Source organism: Orycteropus afer, unplaced genomic scaffold (assembly GCF_000298275.1).
Source record: "Orycteropus afer afer isolate SDZICR_OR568_19922 unplaced genomic scaffold, OryAfe1.0 scaffold00167, whole genome shotgun sequence".
Taxonomy (NCBI): domain Eukaryota; kingdom Metazoa; phylum Chordata; class Mammalia; order Tubulidentata; family Orycteropodidae; genus Orycteropus; species Orycteropus afer.
Window position 1 is genome coordinate 2,596,970 of NW_006921754.1, and position 21,072 is coordinate 2,618,041.

General features: G+C 36.8%; 1 protein-coding gene across 1 annotated transcript in view; it reads left to right on the top strand.

Annotated features, from left to right (window-relative positions):
* HINT3 (histidine triad nucleotide binding protein 3) overlaps window positions 1-17,769 on the top strand; it is a 38,306-nt gene extending 20,537 nt beyond the window's left edge. The window contains exons 2-5 of the mRNA XM_007946606.1: window positions 10,253-10,370; window positions 13,217-13,286; window positions 15,927-16,053; window positions 17,737-17,769. Of these exons, the coding sequence (XP_007944797.1) occupies window positions 10,253-10,370; window positions 13,217-13,286; window positions 15,927-16,053; window positions 17,737-17,769 (348 nt within the window). The remainder of the gene's footprint in view (window positions 1-10,252; window positions 10,371-13,216; window positions 13,287-15,926; window positions 16,054-17,736) is intronic.
* The last annotated feature ends 3,303 nt before the right edge of the window (window positions 17,770-21,072 follow it).

Here is a 21,072-nt window from a genome sequence, read left to right on the forward strand (position 1 = left end):
GGTGGGTGCTTTGAGAGGAACGGTTGGAGAAAGGGCTGGAGGGAGGCAGCATGTCTGGCCTGGCAGGAATAGGCCGTGGGTTACTGCTGGTAATCCTGTCTTCCTCTTGTGGGATTAGAGGAGGTCAGAACATGTGGCCTCCTTGCCGTTTTTGCAGTGGGGCACTATGCTCATTAAATGTCTGTATAGTCAGGCACCCTAGAGAAAGATCTGTTTATCTAGACCAGATTACAGGAACCATAGTTTATAAATGGAAGTTGAGGGGTGTGACTGATAACCTAAGAAGCACCTATAAAGTAAGAAGTGAACCCTGAAGAACACTAACATTATAAGGAGCAGGCAGAACAAGAGGACCTGAAAGAGAGACAGAGATGGACCAGATTGAAAGAGAAGGAAAACTAGGAAAGTTAAGAAAAATGAGTATGTCAAGAAGAGAGGCATTTTCAGCAATATCAGCCTTCCCTAATCCTTGTCTGGGTTAGGTGACTTTCCCATGTGCTTTCAGAAAGGTTACATTAGATCAGGACCAATTTTGTCCTAAAGGTAATGGTCTCTAGGACCTTGAGGAGAGCAATAGTAGTACAGTGATAACGTGGAAGGCAAATTACAGTTGACTGAGAAGGAAAAAGTGAAGACAACAAATACAGACAACTCTCCCAGGAAATTCAGCAGTTTAAGGGAGAAGGCCATTACTTCTCTGTCAGTTTGTCGTACTCTGGTGGCTTGAGTGTTGCTGTGAGGCTGGAGGCTATGCCACTGGTATTTCAAATACCAGCAGGTTCACCCATGGTGGACAGGTTTAAGCCGCACTTCCAGACTAAGAAAGACTCGGTAGAAGGAAGGGGCCATCAACATCTCAAAGAATTGGCCAGTGAAAACCTTATGAATAGCAGTGAAACACTATCTGATATATTACTGGAAAGATTTATGAATAGCCCTGAAATATTGTCTGATATAGTGCCATAAGATGAGCCTCTTGGGTTGGAGGGCACTCAAAATATGACTGAGGAAGAGCTACTCCTCAGAGTAGAGCTGATCTTAATGATATGGATGGAGTAAAGCTTTTAGGACCTCTATTTGTAGATGTGGCATGACTCAACATGAGAAGCAGCTGCAAACATCCATTAATAATCGAAACATGGAATGTATTAAGTATAAATCTAGGAAAATTCAAAGTTGTCAAAATGAAATGGAATGCATAAAGATCGATATCCTAGGCATTGATGAGCTGAAATGGACTAGTTTTGGCCATTTTGAATCAGATGATCATATGATCTACTATTCTGGGAATGAAAAATTGAGGAAAATGGCACGGCACTCATCGTCACAAAGAATGTTTCAAGATCTATCCTGAAGTACAGTGCTGTCAGTGAAAGAATAATATCTGTATGCCTACAAGGAAGACCAGTTAATAAACTACTATTACTCAGATTTCTGCACCAACCACCAAAGCCGAAGATGAGGAAATTGAACACTATTTACCAACTTCTGCAGTTAGAAATTGACCAAACATGCAATCAAGATGTGTTGATTATCACTGATGATTGGAATGTGAAAATTGGAAACTAAAAAGAATCACCAGTAGTTGGAAAATATGGCCTTGGTAATAGAAATAACCATAGAGATCGCATGATAGAGTTTTGTAAGACCAAGGACTTTTCATTGTAAATACCTTTTTTCCAGCAACACAAATGGCAGCCTTCACCAGATGGAGTACACAGGAATCAGACTGACTACATCTGTGGAAAGAAGTGATGGGCTCACTATTTCAGTGAAAACAAGGCCAGGAGCTGATTGTGGAACAGACCATCAACTTTTCATATGCAAGTTGAACTTGAAGTTGAAGACAATTAAAACAAGTCCATGAGAGCCAAAATATGACCTTGAATATATCCCTCTTGAATTTAGAGACCATCTCAAGGACAGATTTGATGAATTGCACACCAGTGACCAAAAACCAGAGGAATTGTGGTATGACATCAAGAACATCTTCCATGAAGGAAACAAAAGGTCATTAAAAAGACAGGAAAGGAAGAAAAGATCAAAATGGATGTCAGAAGAGGCTCTGAAACTTGCCCTTGAGCAGAGAGTAGCTAAAGCAAATGGAAGAAATTACAAGATAAAAGGGCTAAACAGAAGATTTCAAAAAGCAGCTTGAGAAGACAAAGTCAATTATTATAATGAAATGTGCAAAGACCTGGAGTTGAAAACCAAAAGGTACGAACATGCTTGGCATTTCTCAAGCTGAAAGAGCTGAAGAAAAAATTCAAGCCTCAAGTTGCAATATTGAAAGATTCTATGGGCAAAATATTGAATGATGCAGGAAAATCAAAAGAAGATGGAAAGAATACACAGAGTCACTATACCAAAAAGAACTGGTCGATGTTCATCCATTTCAGGAGGTTGGCATATGATCAAGAACCAATGGTATTGAAGGAAGAAGTTGAAGCTGCACTAAAGGAATTGGTGAAGACAGAGGCTCCAGGAGTTGACAGACTGTCCATTGAGATGTTTCAACAGGTGGGTGCTAAACTGCAGGCACTCACTTGTCTATGCCAAGAAATTTGGAAGACAGCTACCTGGCCAACTGACTGGAAGAGATCCCTATTTGTACCCATTTCAAAGAAAGATGATCCCATTGAATGTGGAAATTTTCTAACAATATCATTAATATCACACACAAGTAAAATCTTGCTGAAGATAATTGACAAATAGTTGGAGCAGTGTATTGAAAGAGAACTTCCAGCAATACAAGCTGGATTCAGAATGGAATGCATAAAGATCGATATCCTCTGCATTGATGAGCTGAAGTGGACTGGTTTTGGGCATTTTGAATCAGACAATCCTATTATCTACTATTCTGGGAATGAAAAATTGAAGAATGGCATGACACTCATTGTCACAAAGAATGTTTCAAGATCTATCCTAAAATACGATGCTGTCAGTGAAAGGATAATATCCATACGCTTATAAGGAAGACCAGTTAATAAACTACTATTATTCAGATTTCTGCACCAACCACCAAAGCCAAAGATGAGGAAATTGAACATTTTTTACCAACTTCTGCAGTCAGAAATTGACCAAACATGCAATCAAGATGTGTTGATTATCACTGGTGATAATCAGAAGTGGACGTGGAACTAGGGATATCGTTGCTGAAGTCAGATGGACCTTGGCTGAAAGCAAGGATACCAGAAAGATGTTTACTCATGTTTTATCAACTATGCAGAAGCAGTCAATTGTTCAGCTCATAACAAATTATGGATAACATTGAGAAGAATGGGAATTCCAGAACACTTAATTGTGCTTATGAAGAACCTGCACATAGACCAGGAGGCTGTTGTTCAAACAAAACAACGGGATATTGCATGGTTTAAAATCAGAAAGGGAGTGTGTCAGGGTTGTATCCTTTCACCATACTTATTCAATCTGTATGCTGAGCAGATAATCTGAGAAGCTGGACTATATGAGGAAGAGCATGACATCAGGATTGGAGGAAGACTCATTAACAACCTGTGATACACAGATGACACAACTTTGCTTGCTGAAAGTGAGGATGACTTGAACCATTTACTGATGAAGATTAAAGACTACAGTCTTCAGTATAAATGACATCTCAACAAAGAGAAATGAAAATCTGCACAACTGGACCAATAACCTGCATCACAATAAATGGAGAAAAGATTGATGTTGTCAAAGATTTCATATTACTTGATTCCATGATCAACACCAATGGAAAAAGCAGTCAAGAAATCAGACAATGTATTGCACTGGGCAGATCTGCTGCAAAAGACCTCTTTAAAGTGATGAAGAACAAAGATGTCTCTTTGATGACTGTTGTTATTTACCTTTGAGTCGGGCCCGACTCATAGCAACTTCTTGGGTTTCCAAGGTGGTATCACTGTGGAAGTAGATTGCCCAATCTTCCTTCTGAGGAGTGGCTGGTGGGTTTGAATCGAGAGCCTTCTGGTTAGCAGTCAAGTGCCTTAGGCACTATGCAACCCAAGCTATGGTATTTTGAATTGCCTCATATGCATGTTAGAACTGGACAATAAATAAGGAAGACTGAAGAATAGTTGATGCTTTTGAGTTATGGTATTGGCAAAGAATACTGAAACTACCATAGACTGCCAGAAGAACTAACAAATCTGTCCTGGAAGAAGTTCAGTTGGAATGCTCCTTGGAAGTGAGAATGGCCAGACTTGGTCTCACCTACTTTGGTCATGTTGTCAGAAGGGACCATTCCCTGGAGAAAGATATCATGCTTGGTAAAGTGGAGGATCAGCGAAAAAGCGGAAGAAGGTCCTTAACAATATGAATTGACACAGTGGCTGCAACAATGGGCTCAGGTATAGCAAGGATTGCAAAGCTGTTACAGGGCTGGGCAGTGTTTCATTCTGTTATACACAGGGCCGCTGTGAGTGGGAGCCAACTTGACAGCACCTGTCAACAACAACAGCAAAGGGATAAGGGAAAGGGAGTTGTACTTGCAGAGGCAGTTGAGAGTTAAGAGAGAACTTCCCAGAGACAGTGAAGACTTTAGTGTGTTTAAGTTCCTGATGACAAGGAGCCAATGAAGAAGGATTTAAGATGTCCCAGGAAGGTAGAGCTTTGTTTGTGGGAACGAGGAAATTCATTACTCACTGACCATTCAGTATTTGAATGAGTGCTTACTGGGTACAGGTACTGTTGGAGATTTTGGGATACCTGACCTCATGGAGCTTACATTCTAGTTTTGGGAAATAGACAAAGAGCAAAATAGTAAGTAAAATATATAGGTTATTTGATGGTGAAAAGGCGCTCTGTGGTGTAGTGATTAAGGCATTTGGCTGCTAACCAAAAGGTCACCTTCAAACCTACCAGCTGCTCTGTGGGAGAAGGATAAAGCAGGCTGCTTCCATAAGGATTTACAACCTTGGAAACCCTATGTGGCAGTTTTACTCTGTCCTATAGGTTCACTATGAGTTGGAATCAACTTGGTGGCAGTGGGTTTTATGTTTTGTTTTTGATGGTGAGAAACAAAAGAGGGATAAATTTTAAAGAGCAGTAGTCAGGAAAAACTGCACCAAGAAGGTGGCATTTGAATGGAGCTTTGAATGAGGTGAAGGAGCAAATTATGTGGTTATTTAGAAGAAAAAAGCCTGAAATTGCTCCTCTGGAGACCAAGACAGAGGATTAGAGAAACAGAGGATTGCTGTACAGTGAGGAGGGACACTGAGGATATTCAGTTTAAGAGCTTACCAGTCTGCTCAGGTGTGTGATATTTTCCCCTTCAGCAGCAGCCTGAGTGTAGGTTTAGACAGAAGTGCAATGGTGATGACCTAGGATTGAGGTTTTTCCATGCAGGTGTTATTACAGGAGTGAAGTGGTACAAGGGAGTTAAGAATTTATGGCCAGACAGTGGCTAAAATGATAGAGCATGGATAGAGGGTGGAAGTGAAGTGAAGGTGGAAGGGAGAGAGAAGCAAAATGGGAGAGGAGAGTGAAGACAGGTGAAAGAGTAACTACTTCATTCACTGTCTGTGTATAAAGTAGGTATCTGCTGGACTGATCCATAGAGTCCAAAGGGACCTAGCTCCGCTTCTTCATTCTCTTATTTTACAAAATATAAAATTAATTTAGAGGTGAAGAGGTAAAGTGAATGCTTTAAAATATCAAACTTTGTCAAAAAATTGGCAACAGGGGAGGATAGGACTGTCCAAACTTTATCAGATTTCTTCCTGGCCAAAGTCAGGATTTTTTCTTGGTCAGGAATATTCTCAGAGTAAACTGTATAAAGAATCCCTTTTTAGAGAGGAAATTAGACATGGTCATACTTTTAAGTAATTTATTCTCTAAATAGGGGTACAGAATGAATATATACAATATTCCATGTAATGTAGAACATAAGGAGGTCTAGTGGTACAGTGCCTAAGGCATTTGACTGCTAACCAGAAGGTTGGTGGTTCAAACCCACCAGTAGTTCTGCAGAAGGAAGATGAGGCAATCTACTTCTGTGAAGATTTGCTACCTTGGAAACTGAATGGGGGTTGGTATGAGTCAAAACTGGTTTGATGGCAGTGGGTTTAATAAAGAAAGTAAGCAAGGTACACATGCTTGTGCAATGTTGTTGTTATTATTTGGTGCTGTCGAGTTGAGTTCATATCATAGCAGAAATGCCCCACAGGGTTTTCTTGGTTGTAATCTTTATGGGAGCAGATTGCTGGGTTATAGTGCTTCTAAATGTTTGTCTAAATGAGTCAAGATGATTTGATACATGAGAGTTCAATAATTAAAGTTTAGAGGTTAATCTTTTTAAAAGAGAATAATCACCTAATATATTTAAATTATTTCTATATGTATACACACACATATATACCTCTTATTTTTAGCATATAATGGACCCATGTAAATAACATACAGGCATACATGTGCAATGCATATAGCATGCATAGGAAACTAATGTGGGAGGGTCGTGCAGTTTGCCAGAAAACATGTAATGTGTACGTTATTTGTGTAAAAATACAGTATTCATATGTGTTTCATTGTAAACATTTAGAAACTATTGGGTTTATGTAACCAAAAACCAAAACTAAACCCACTGCCATCCAGTTGATTCTAACTCATAGCAACCCTATAGGACATAGTAGAACTTCCCCATAGGGTTTCCAAGGCTGTAAATCATTATACAAGCAGACTGACTCATCTTTCTTTCATGGAGCAGCTGGTGGGTTCAAATCACTGACCTTTTTGTTAGCAGCCAAATATTTTAACCACTATGCCACCAGAGCTCCTGGATTTATGTAAAGTAAGGTATAATTTAGTTCAGAGGAGAAAATTTGATCTGGAATAATCAGAGTTACCAGTATTATGTGGTGGCAGCCTGGGAAATCTTTTCCACAAAAACTTGCAAAGAAGGTCCTTATTCCATGGCCCTCTGTATAATGTTTTGTTATTGTATACCACAGAATGAAAACTTAAACCAAGACAAGTCCATGTATTTCTAAGTGGGTGAGATATCACTTGCAAGGGGATGAATATTGTTTTTTTTAACCAAAACCAAATCTAAAACCAAACCCACTGCCATTGTATTGATTCTGACTCATAGTGACCTGTTAGGACAGAACAGAACTGCCTCATAGGGTTTCCAAGGCTGTATATATTTACAGAAGCAGACTACGTAGTGTTTCTGCTGTGGAGCAGCTAGTGGGTTTTAACTGCTAAGCCCTGGTTGTTGCTGTTGTTGTTAGGTGCCATCAAATCTGTTCACACTCATAATGAAACATTGCCCAGTCCTTTGCCAGCCTCACAATCCTTGCTATACCTGAACCCATCGTTGCGGCCACTGTGTCAGTCCATCTCATTGAGGGTCTTCCCCTTTTTCGATGACCATCCACTTTATCAAGCATGATATCCAGAAAATTCTCTCTTCTGACAACATGACCAAAGTAGGTGAGACTAAGTCTGGCCATTCTCGCTTATAAGGAGCATTCCAGCTGAACTTCTTCCAGAACAGATTTGTTAGTTCTTCTGGCAGTCCATGGTACTTTCAGTACTTTTTGCCAATACCACAACTCAAAAGCATCAACTATTTGTATTTATTGTCTCGCTCTCATATGCATATGAGGCGACTGAAAATACCATGGCTTGGGTTAGGTGTACCTTAGTCTTCAAAGAGACATCTTTGCTCTGCATCACTTTAAAGAGGTCTTTTGCAGCAGATTTGCCCAGTGCAATATGTTGTCTGATGTCTTGACTGCTTTTTCCATTGGTGTTGATCGTGGACCAAGTAATATGAAATCTTTGACAACCTTAATCTTTTCTCCATTTATTGTGATGCAGGTTATTGGTCCAGTTGTGAAGATTTTTGTTTTCTTTATATTGAGATGTAATCTATACTGCAGACTGTAGTCTTTAATCTTCATCAGTAAATACTTCAAGTCATCCTCACTTTCAGCAAGCAGAGTTGTGTCATCAGTGTATTGCAGGTTGTTAATGAGTCTTCCTCCAATCCTGATGCCATGCTCTTCCTCGTATAGTCTAGCTTCTCAGATTATCTGCTCAGCATATAGATTGAATAAGTATGGTGAAAGGATACAACCCTGACACATTCCCTTCCTGATTTTAACCATGCAGTATCCCCTTGTTCTCTTCAAACAACAGCCTCCTGGTCTGTGTACAGGTTCTTCATAAGCACAATTAAGTGTTCTGGAATTTCCATTCTTCTCAATGTTATCCATAATTTGTTATGATCTGCACAATTGCATGCTTTTGCATAGTCAATAAAACACTAGTCACATCTTTCTGGTAAGCTGCCTTATTGATTTTTTTGTTTTTGGGTGGGGTGAGGGACAAAAATCTTATTGTTTTAATGTATGAGGTACAGATATACACAGAATGGAGAAAAAAGTATAGCATATATTTATGGTATTAAAATCTCATGGAGGTGGGATTAGGGAAAAAAGTGTCAAACTTCTCCTTAGGGGGCAATAATGAAAAGAAATTGAAAAGCACTGGGCTAGACATTTATATTTACCTTACTTGAGATTATACTAAGGAAATATCTCAGTGCTAATTTAACTTGGCCATGGTGACAGAGATGGAGGTTATGCACAGAATCGGTGACTTCAACTCACCAAGGCTAACTTGGCTACAGCCAGTGCTACTGCTGTCTGTCAGCAGCCAAGAACAACACTGAGTCCTCAAGATGGAGCCACTCCCCAGCATGATCAGCTAGCAGTGTTGTGGCAATTTGATGACACTGGATTGCTTCCATCATGGAAGGGGCAGCAGTTTATTCTTACTGGGATAGACACTTATTATGGCTATGTATTTGCCTTCGCTGCATGCAGTGCTTCTGCCAAAACTACTATCTGTGTACTCACAGAATGCCTTATTCACTGTCATGGATTCTCACACAGCATTGCCTCAGATCAAGGGACTCACTTCACAGAAACTAAAGTGTGGCTTTGGGCCCATGGTCATGGAATTCTCTGGTCTTACCATGTTCTTCATCATGCTGAAGCATCTGGTTTGATAGAATGGCTGAATGGCCTTTTGCAGACTCAGTTGCAGCACTAGCTAGATGACAATACCTTGTAGGGCTGAGGCAGTGTTCTCCGGAGGGTGTATGTAATATGTGCTACTATTTCTATCATAGCCAGGATTCAGAGTAATATGATTCACTATTACCCCTAGTGGTCCAGTAACAGCATGTTTGCTTCCTGTCCCCTTGACTTTATGCTCTGCTGGTCTAGAAGTCTTAGTCGCAAAGGGAAGAATTCTCCCACCAGGAGACAGAACACTTATTCATTGAACTGGAAGTTAAGAATACCACCTGGCAACTTTAGACTCCTTATGCCTCTGAATTAACAGGCAGTAAAAGAGTTTCTATACTGGCTGGAGTTGGAGTAATGTAAATCAGAAAACTGGTGTCATACATCTAATGGATTGGGCACATAACATTACAATATACTGTAATCTGCTTCAGCACTTCAAAGTCTTTTTAATCCTGTAAAGTGGTAAGTAAACATAAAAAAGGAGAACATTTATGTACAATTACTTTTTAAAATATGTTTAAAATGTTACCTCTGGATCAGTAAATGCTAGATGATGATGATATTACAACTGAGGGAAAGGCCACTTTGGAAAAAAAATTGAAAGTAAATAACAATGATCAATCTTCTTATGATTTTTGTAGTCAAACCTTTAAAAGTATGTATTAAGAGTGAAAAATCTTTAATGTAAGGAGGAATAAACATATAATGAAACGAAAAACTGGGATTATTACAATGAAGTTTTAATGAACTTCACTCAACTGTTTCTTCTGAAATGGGCTTTATAAAACATCTATAAATGAGAATTTCATGAAGGAAGCTAAAGTTTGTCTTTATAGATTTAATACATAATCACAAAATATTTGAGTTTTCCAGTGGTGTTTAGTTATAACATAAGTTGTTGTATGTGCCATAAGTCAATTCCAATTCATAGCAACTCTATAGGAAGAGAAGAACTGCCAGTTGGGTTTCCTGGGCTTTAATCTTTATGGGAACAAATCATGAGGTCTTTTCTACCAGAGCAGCAGGTTCGTTTGAACCACCGACCTTTCAGTTAGCAGCCAAGTCCTTTAACCATTGTACCACCAGGACCCTTTGTAAAATAAGTATCATTCCCTTATCACACTAGGATTTAAGATATTTAAGTCATACCATAACATTATTAGAAATCCTTCTAAAAATTTGTTGAATAACAAATGGTATGTTTTTTCCTTTAGAATGAAGACCTAGTTTGCTTTAAAGATATCAAACCAGCAGCACCTCATCATTATCTTGTAGTGCCAAAGAAGCATATTGGGAACTGCAACGAACTAAAGAAAGATCAAGTAGAACTGGGTAAGATGATGATAGTATTCTTCATAGGTATATCATCTTGAATTGGCATCAGTGATGGCACTGAAGATAAAAAAGTCTAGCTTGGTTTTTAATTATGCACAAGGAATATTATGACTTTCTAAAAACTTTTACTATGGAAAATTTCAAATATATACAAAAATAAAGAAAATAACATAATCTCTATATGTTAATCACTCAACTTTAACATTTATTAACTCATGACCAATCTTATTTCATATATTAACTCTCTACCATACAGGACTACTTTGAAGCAAATTCAAGACATGATGTTATTTACTCTTTAAAGACTGGATGATATCTGTAAAAGATAATGCTTCTTTATTACATTTTAAATGATGGCTTTTCTTGACTTTGAAAATGAAAAGCGCTATGAATAATTACGAACAAGTAAGTTAGGATATGGCATTTGAACTCACCTTGCCTGGTAGTAAAGCCATGTTGTAGGCTCTTAACTATTGATGAAATTAGATAGGACCAAAATCTAATTATGGGATTTTAGTGATGAAGTTTAGCCTCTGAAAGGAGACTCACCCTGAATCCTGTCTCTTGCCAGACTATCTTTCATTTTCCTTTTCTTTCCTTTTGGGACTTGTCAGCTCTCATTTCCTAAGATATTTCTAAGTTTGCTTCAAATCTACTTTGATAGCTTTTCACCAGGGTCTGTGATTAGTTTGGTCAATATTCCCAGGCAGCCTATAAAATGAATAAACTGGGCCAGAGCTTTTGAAGGTGAATAAGAAACCTCTTTGATGGAAAACTTTGATGTGTAGTTCATTAGTGTTTAGGCTACTGAACTACTCGATACTACAAAGCCCCTCAGTCATCTGAAGTTCTATTGATACATTTCAGAGCATCTTTGATATATAACTTGAGGGTGTCTTTTGAGCTTATAAAAATTGGATCCAATTGTAGTCTACCTGACTGTGATTGAAATATTGCAGTATTTCTTCTTTTAAAAAAAAAAAGTTTCTATTTTTATTTTTGTTGTTGTTTCTTAGAGATTATCTTTTGGCTTCTTAGGAATTCTTAAATTTATCTTTAAGGTAGAGGGTTTGTAGAAAATGGAGGCTGTTTATAGAACTAGTTTTTTTTTTTTAACTGCTGCAAATTAAATGTTAATATTTGGGATTGCATTCTATTATTCTCTCTGTATATATTTGAATACTTCTACAATAAATTTTAAAAATTGTTGCAATTTATAGTTATAAATCTATAAGGTTGAAAAAATAATAAGGATACAGACAAGCTCAATAACACTATTGATCACAGTGACTTTAATTGACTTTTATAGAATTCCACCTAACTGCAGAATATATACTTTTTTTAAGAGCATCAATGTTCACCAGGAGAGGCAATATTCTATATAATAAAAGAAGGTTTAATACATTTCAAATGATAAAATTGTATAAAGTATGTTCTCTGATGACAATGGAATTAAATTAAAAAATAGCAACATCTAGCATAAACCCATTGCTGTCAAGAGTAGAACTGTCCCATAGGGTTTCCGAGGCTGTAAATCTTTAGGGAAGCAAACTACCACATCTTTCTCCCATGAAGCAGCTAATAGATTCAAACCACTGACCTTTGAGCTGAGCACTTAACCATCATACCATCAAGGTAGCCCTAAATATTTTAAGTCTAACAACACACATCTAAATAGCTTCTCAATAAATAGGTGAAGGAACCAATCACAAGGGAAATTGAAAATACTTTGAGTTAATGGTAATAAAAATATAGTGTATCAAAATTGTGAGATGCAGCTAAGGTAGTGCTTAGAGGGAAGTATAGCTTTAAATGCTATAAATGCTGTAAAAAGGAAAGAGTAAAGCCAATGGCTTAAGTTTACTTGAAGAAACTAGAAAGACACAAGCAGATCATGTAGTATTGATTATGTAGTATTGGCCTAGGAGCTCTGGTAGCATAGTGCCTAAGGCACTTGACTGCTAACCAGAAGGCTGGCAGTTCAAACCCACCAGCTTCTCCTTGGAAGGAAGGTTGGGCAATCTACATCTGTAGTGATACTACCTTGGAAACCAAGAAGTGGTCGTTGTGAGTCAGGTCCAACTCCATGGCACATAACAAGTATTGGCCTGGTCATTACAGTCTCCTGAATCAAGCCTGACTTGGAGAAGTAAATATTAGCAATGATTTTATATGTCCAATATAACCACGGCCCTTAATTCTTTCACTTGGGCCTTTCAAACACATGATTACCCCATTCAGAAACAATGGAATTCTAAGATTTGCATTGTGCTTTGAAGATTCCACATTACCAACAGTTTTCTAATGGGGAGGCTCATTCCATCTGAAGGCCATAAACCACTGAGATGAGAAAGATGTGAAGGTAGATATAGTTTGGAAGCTGTAGTCATTTTACAAGTGTTTGGCTAATCCAGGCTGGGCTGACTTGAAGGAATGTTATATCCTTGCTTTGAACTTAAAGATAAATTCAAAAGCTTTCTTGTCTTTCTTATTAATTTGTTTAATTACTTGGCCTCCGTATAATTAAAATTAGTCCTCGGTAGGAACAGGTGTCCTAAACAGTCCTTACCAGCTGTCCAAAGTCTGCATATGTGAGATATTTTCTGATAGTGATGTTGCAACTGGTGGCTTAATTTGAACCTTTGTTTCAGTTGTTGATGAGCAGTCAGGAACTGCTTAGGGCTAATGAATAAGTAACTTAGGGCTGCTGAATATGTCTTTAAATGTGTAACTATTTTATACAATTTTTGACTTGAACTTTAAAAATTAAGATTAGTAATAATTTAGTGAATTTAATGTCTCCTATAGTGCAATAGTAACTGTAGTTCATTTCCTGTTTGTAGTTGAGAACTTGGTAGCTGCTGGAAAAGCCATTCTTGAAAGAAATAATTTCACTGATTTCAAAAATCTGAGGTAGGTATTTATACTTCCAGATATAAATCAATATTATATAATATAGATTTTTATGAAATTTAATTTCTTAATATAATATTGAAGCAAAATTGGCAGAGTTAATGGTTTATATGCAGTTTTCCTAAAAGTGAGAATATAGATCATTTGTAGGTAACTTTAATAAATAAAATTTCTGCTTCTCATGTCTTAACATCTTCTATTAATCTCTACTTATTGTTTGGGTAGACAAATACATACAGTGGATTATTGTTGTGTGCATTGAGAAGATTCTGACTCATAGTGGCCCAATATGACAGAGCAGAACTGCCCTATTGGGTTCCTAGGCTGTAATCTTTATGGAAACAGACTGCCACTTCTTTCTCCCGTGGGATAGCTGGTGCGTTTGAACCGCTGGCCTTCCAGATAGCAGCCACACCCTTAACCACTGTGCCACTCGGGTTCCTTGTACAATGGGTATTAGATAAAAAGAGTTACAAGTCCACCTTGCCTTGTTTATTACATATATTCCTATAAAACTATGTGTAAATTGAATTTTCTTAGAAAAACGTGATTTTAAAATACATTATTATACTTCTAGCATGAAATTGGGAGCTCTGGTGGCGTAGTGCCTAAGGCACTTGACTGCTAACCAGAAGGTTTGTGGTTTAAACCCACCAGCCACTCCTTGGAAGGAAGATTGGGCAATCTACTTCTGTAGTGATACCACCTTGGAAACCCAAGGGGAGAGGTCGCTGTGAGTCGGAGACCACTCGATGGCATATAACAACAACAACAGCAGCATGAAATTAACTTTATGTCATTGTCTGCTGCACTGATGATTGCCAGAGTTTGCACAAAAGCACACAGTGTTCCATTTGTCAACTGTTTTAATATAAGCAATGTTCTTCTTTTTGAAAGATATTTGACTTTGCCTTGTGTGACCAAGGCAGTGCAGTATAGTAGAGTTTACTTCTAGCACCGTTGGAAGAACTGAATTCTAATGCTGTCTATGCTACTTGTTGTACTGGCTATGTGAGTTCAGACAAGTCATTTAAATTCTCCAAAATAATACCTATTCTACTTACTCGAAGTCTCAAATGAAATGATGTGTGCAAATATCCTCTGAAAACTGTTAAGCACAATCCTAGTGTGATAATGAAAAGGAACAGATGGTATTGAGATGCTTTGGCCAGAAGTAGCACAGGTGTTCTTGCTTCACTCAGCATATGTGGACTTGTAAAACAGTTTGAATTTTAAGCTTTGAAATCATACTTTAGTTTTTTTTCCTGTTGTTTAAAGGAATTATCTTTTAAATGCTCTACAAAGAACATAATTATAATTACCATCTAACTTATTCTCAGTACTAAACAAGAAATTCATGCGATGATATTTTTTTTTTTTAATGATCATATAATCTAACCACTGAAATATTGTTGGTAAGGAAATGCCTGGCCACTTTATTAGAGCTAGGGAGAAAGAGCACCATCTACTGGCTATGTCTTGGAGTAAATGAACACTATTTCTATTTGAGAGTCCAGTGATTTTTTAAGATTAATTATAGGAACGTATCTTAGAAGAATTAAAGCTTTATATTATAAGAACTGAAGTGATAAGACAGAGTGACAACTCAGACGTCCATAAATGTTGTACTAAGCATGGAAGCAGCAGTCAGGACATCAGACAACGTATACACTGGGCAAATTGGCTGCAAGAGACCTCTTTTAAGTGCTAAAGAGCAAAGATATCTCCTTGAGGACTAAGGTGTGCCTGGCACAAGCCATGGTATTTTCAATTGCCTCATATGCATGTGAGAGCTGTACAATGAATAAGAAAGACCGAAGAAGAATTAATGGTTTTGAGCTGTGCAGTTGGCAAAGAATGCTGAAGGTACCGTGGACTGCTAGAAGAACTAACAGGTCTATCCTGGAGGAAGTGCAACCAGAATGCTCCTTAGAGGTGACAATGGCCAAACTGCATCTCACATACTTTGATCATGTTGTCAGAGGGCACCATTCACCTGGAGAAGGATGTCATGCTTGGTAAGGTGGAGGGTTGACAAAAGAGGGAAATGCCCCCAATGAGATGGATTGACATGGTGGCAGCGGCAATGGGCTCAAATATAGCAAGAATCGTGAAGCTGGCTCAGGACCAGGTGGTGTTTCGTTCTGCTGTGCATAGGGTCACTATGAGTCAGAGATGACTCAACGTCACCTAACAACAACAACAAGGCATAATATGCTGTCAAGGCCTTCCTTCATACTTGATGAAGACTTTGCGTTGTGAACTTAACACTAGGAGCTCTGGTGGCATAGTGCTTAAGGAATTTGCTTGCTAAACAGAAGGCTAGTGGTTCAAATCTACCAGCCACTCCTTGAAAGGAAGGATGCGAAATCTGCTTCCATACAGAGATACTGCCTCAGAATCCCAAGGAAGGGTCGCTATGAGTAGGATCCAACTCGATGGCAGTGAGTTTGGTTTTGGTTTTTTTTTTTGGTGTGTGTGAACTTAATATGAAAAGAAGAGGAATTGTGCATATTCTGGTGTATAAGGAAAAATAGTACTGTTTTGAATGTCTTTGATATTTATGTGTTTCAACGTGAAAACTAGATTTAAACTATTTTGGAATAGAAATGTCAATTGTCAACTAACTTTTCATTTCAGGATGGGTTTCCATATGCCACCATTCTGTTCCATTTCCCACTTACACCTTCATGTTCTAGCACCAGTGAATCAGCTTGGCTTCTTATCAAAATTGATTTATAGAGTCAATTCCTTCTGGTTTATAACAGTAAGTGTTATTGTTGTATTAACATCACACAAATATATTTAAAATATCTGTCATTTTTATTTTAGCTTTTCTTTACTTGTCAATACTAGCTACTTAGAGCTTTCATAGACTTGATCAACTGTTTTAGCATATTGCTTGATTATACCCAAAGTTATATTTTTAATTTAGGAGATTTTCTAGGTCATCCGATTGGTAGGAAGAAGAGCTATGGCTAAGTCTGACTATTGCAAGCAGGGGATATGATGTAGAAGCACTAGACTCTGGAGTCATATCTAGATTTAAATTCTGATTTTACTACTTGAGGCACCAGGTACAAGTTACTTAACCTTTTAAAGTTTCAAGTTCTTGATCTATTATCTGAATATAGATAATTGTACCTACCTCATAAGGTTAATGAAGGGGTTAATAAGATAATTCATGTGTATAACAATTAATAATACAGAACCTGGCATATAATAGATGCTTAGAAAATATTACCTCCTCCCTTTATATCATAACCATCAACATCGTGATTGTAGAAGTTGAGTTTTTATAATTTATGATAGTCAGTTTAAATACCATGAGAAAGGGCAATAGTAGCACCAACTACCAGATCTGAGTTTGAAGCTCTGTGCTTAACAAAATTGCAGAATTTTGCTTTCCTGAGGCAAAAGTGAAATGGAATTCAGCTGTTACAGGCCTGTGGTTCTGACAGGCAAGCCTTAGTTATTAGATGACACTAGTCCTTGTAGGGCTTCTTGACCAGTAATTTACCAGGCTTTTATTGTCTATATCCAAATATGAGGTGACTTATAGTTGCTATTTCTGAATAACCATCAAATAGTACTTAGCATTTATTAATGCATAGTGTTATTCTAGTTACAGTAAAAGTTAAAAAGCGTCAGATTTCTGGATATGTCATATTTCAGACATATTTTCCTTCCTTTTAACTTGGTTATCCAGATGATTTTATTGAACGAAAAAAATTTATATATATATATATATATTTAAGATACAGATGTATATGTATAACACACACACATTTGAAATAAAGTGGGACATTCTGCAGAACAACTGCTGTATCCTCTGTTAAAAACCAGTGTGATATTTTCTACAAGATCCATGCTTTTCTAACAGAAAAGTAATTAAAATACATTCCTATAATATTTTTAACTGTGTTTTCTTACACTAAAGATTAACTTATTTTTTAATTGGAAAAAAATGAACAAAATTGTAAGATTTTCCAATGGTTCATCCTGGCAATCTGAGTTCTTTTAAACTTGGGACTTTGTCAGTATATTATGAGACTTTGAAGAAATTAAGAATTGACATTTATTCCAAAATCTCTTGTATAATGCCCCACATTATGTATAATTGAGAAAAGCTCTCTGAATTGATATAATGAGAAGACTTTACTTTTTGAAACTTTAGTATTATATGTATTTTCCCTACCTAGTGAAAATTTTTAAAAATGTGCAAAATGATTAGGTAAAACTCTGACTATTTAAATACAATATATAGAATAACTTTCATATGTTTTATAAACTATTATATTTAGAAACTTTTTAGCATGATATTTTTAGGAACAAAATGTGTAGTATCCAGCTCTTATGTTGTGGCTTATTATAATAGGGATGCCAGTATAATTATTTGATACACAGACTATCATATCTAGCATTAAAATTGTTTTCTTTTGAATTACAGGCTGATTATTTGATTGAAAAACTAAGAACATGAAAATGTCAGCAGTGGAAGATTTTCCTAGTCTTGGCTCAACATGAACTAATATTTTGGTTCCTTTGAGGTCTAATTGCAACTTTCAGATTTGTTGGGTTCTATGAGAGGCTCTTACTGAGTAACCTTAAGTCCTTTCTGAATGTGTTTCCTGAGATCAGTGATATAATTTACATAAATACTTTGTCATTGACCTTTTTGTTTTAATGATTACTTATCTAAGGTATAAGATGCTATAGATAAAATACCACCAAAACAAATTCTATTGATCAAGAAGGGCTCTGTATTAAAAAAATCATATATTTTCATTTCTCAGTAAATAGTCAATTTTAATAACTATGTGTATTCACTATGAAGAATAAACTGGCATAGAAAGTACATTATTGAAACCTTTATTACTGTGGAGGAGAAAAAGAAATTAACTACTTAATGACAGTTCTATAGATTATACATGTATTTTCAAATACAGAATTCCATAATACACAGCAATCTCTGATTTTGTTGGTAGAAAGAATTGTATGTGTGCCACTTTTCACTTAAATTTCAGATGCTATTTTTCACTTCCTGAAGTCCAACATCTTTGTCATTTATTGGTCATGAAAGTTGGAAGTACAATTTTTAACAGTGAATTTTCAAAATACCATTAAGTTAGCTGTCCAATAGAGTTCACTGTGATAGAATTTTACTTATTATAACATACATGTGGGAGAAACATAAAATGGTTATATTGATATATTAAAACTGACAGAAACCATTGCTTTATGGAATTTTTTTTTGTATCAAAGAGAAATTAGAATAAAAAGTGAATGGATATAGCTTTTATCATGAAAAAGGCCTAATTTAGAAGTAGAGATAGATTGAGATGAGAAAATTTGTTTTAATAACTATAATATTAATATATTATTTTATATGGCATATTTCTTAGGAATTGTCTTTCGATGCTAAGCCATTTTAATATTTCTGTGTCGTGTATAGTAATAATGGTGGACAGGAATGAAGAGTAGGTGCTCAAAGCTAATCCTGCATTGTGCCAGTGTACGTGAATATAAATTAACATAAAATTAATGTGTTGATGCTGGAATTAGGCTGTGATTACTGGTTTTCTTTCTCTTTTTTTGGGAGGGCAGTACATTATTTTAAAAGTAACATTTTAAATAAGGAAATGCTTATTGCAATGTTTGGTGAAAACATCTGGAGTCAGTGTTGCTTAGTTTACTCATTTATTCAGTAAGCAAACATTCGTTGTGCTTTAACATGTACTAGATCCAACTGTAGGGCTGCTATGAGTCCAAATTGGCGTGTTGGCAGTGGGTTTGGTTTTTGGTAGACTCTATGTTCAGAGAATATGTAAATGAGAAAAAATAGTCTTCCTTTAACTGCTAATCCAGGGATCAGAGAAAATTAGTGAATAAATTTAGTGTAGTAAGTGCTATAATGGTTATATGTCCACAGAAGAGGTTGTAGAGGGGGAAATAGTTCTGAGAGCAGTGGCAGTGGAACAGTATTGAAGACTCAGTTTTAGGCAGGCAGGCAATGGCAGTTTAAGCCAAGACCTCCCATGTATACTTTTCTTAAGTTCTTTTTCCACTTTTATTTACATGACAATGGAAATGAATGTCAAAATTTCATTTTAATTACCAGAAGTGGGAGGTGGGGAAGGGAATTTGGAGTAGGGGTGCGGGCTTTCAAAATTGCATTGCAATCGCAAGTTTCCATACATCAGTTAAAATACGATCAGCTCCACAAAGGAATTGGCAACATGTGCAACCCTGAATGTTTTCCTATGTGAATTTGCAATGATGTGTGTAAGGTATTTAACGTGTTCTTAAAGCCTTCTAGGTCTCTTTCACTATGTGATTAGCCCATTGATTTAATTTATATAGACTTAATACCCTCTCAAAAAAGTGTTTCTTCATTGTTGGAAACTCTCATTTTTGTGTAGATTCTCTGCTTTTACTTGTAAAGATTAATAATCAAATTGCAATTAAAATTCACTTAGCCTTTTCAGTAGTATCTGATGACTCTCTAGTTATATAACCACTAGCTATGGAATGGTTGCTAACCACTATCCAACAGAAAGCTAATTCATAACTTTCTTAAAAACATTTAAAGGAGTATTGAGAGCATTATTTGTGCATGTTGTGTTTGTAATTGCAGAATTATAAAATTATTAGTAATAAGCTATTTCAAACTGCTTACTTAGCTAGAAGAAAGCTAAATAAAATGTTAAAATACTGTGTCAAATTTTGCCTCTTGGGTCCCTTTTAATAGTACTAAAAAAAGAATTTCAAATGAAAGTATTTAATAAATTGGCTAATTGTAATATATTAGGGATTCACTGTGAGAGATGTTGAAATACTTTTTTTTTAAAAATATATATAAAGATCCAAGGTCAAGAGCACAGTCTGTATTATTGTGGCACCCACACAGTTCTAGATTTTGATGTCAAAAGGTCACCTCCAAAAGTTGATGCCCACAATTTCATGAAGTGCCAGCTACTCCAAGTCACCAAATAAAGCTGATACCTGTTCAGCAGCAAATTTTTATTCTAGTAATATAAATACAAAAAAATCAGATCTCAAATTCATTAAATCAAATCAGATCTTCATTGTATGATTAGTTATTTAAAATGACATCAGTAGAGATGGGTCTGCAATCAACAGTTATGCATAAATTAAACTCAACCCTAGGCCAGAGCAGCTTTCATGTAAGTGTATTATATTTTCTGATATAAAACAAGGACCTCAAGCTTAATATGTTCTGCCCTCCGCCACCTGTTCCTCTCGTTTTTTTTCCCCATCATTGTTAACGGCAACTGCAACCTTTCAGTTGCTCACACCAAAAATCTTGTAGTCACCTTTGACTCCTGTCTGTCATACTCCATATCTAACACATAAGTAAATGCTAATGGCAATACCCTTGTGGTAGTTAAGTTGTGTGTCAACTTGGCTGGGCAGCTGGATGTAGTTATTCCCCATGATGAGACTGGTAATCAATTCCATGGTGGAATCTACTGGTGTGCTTCCAGTGTATAAGAAGAAACGTTGAGAAAGGTCTCTGCAGCTTTTTGGCATGCCTGGACCCTGCATGTAGCCACGTCTTCATTCAGCAGCCTGCTGTGTTGTCTGTTGATCTTGGGATTGTTCCTGGACTTGAACCAGTGGCCTGCCATGTTGTTTGATAATCTTGGGACTGTGCCATTTTGTTTGTCCACCTTGGGAATGTCAGCCTCAGCAGCCAGCAGCTGCCTGAGCTAAGAGCCCCCAGCTTCAGTGGACTGGGAGCACGAGGCAAAGCTGAAGCCCA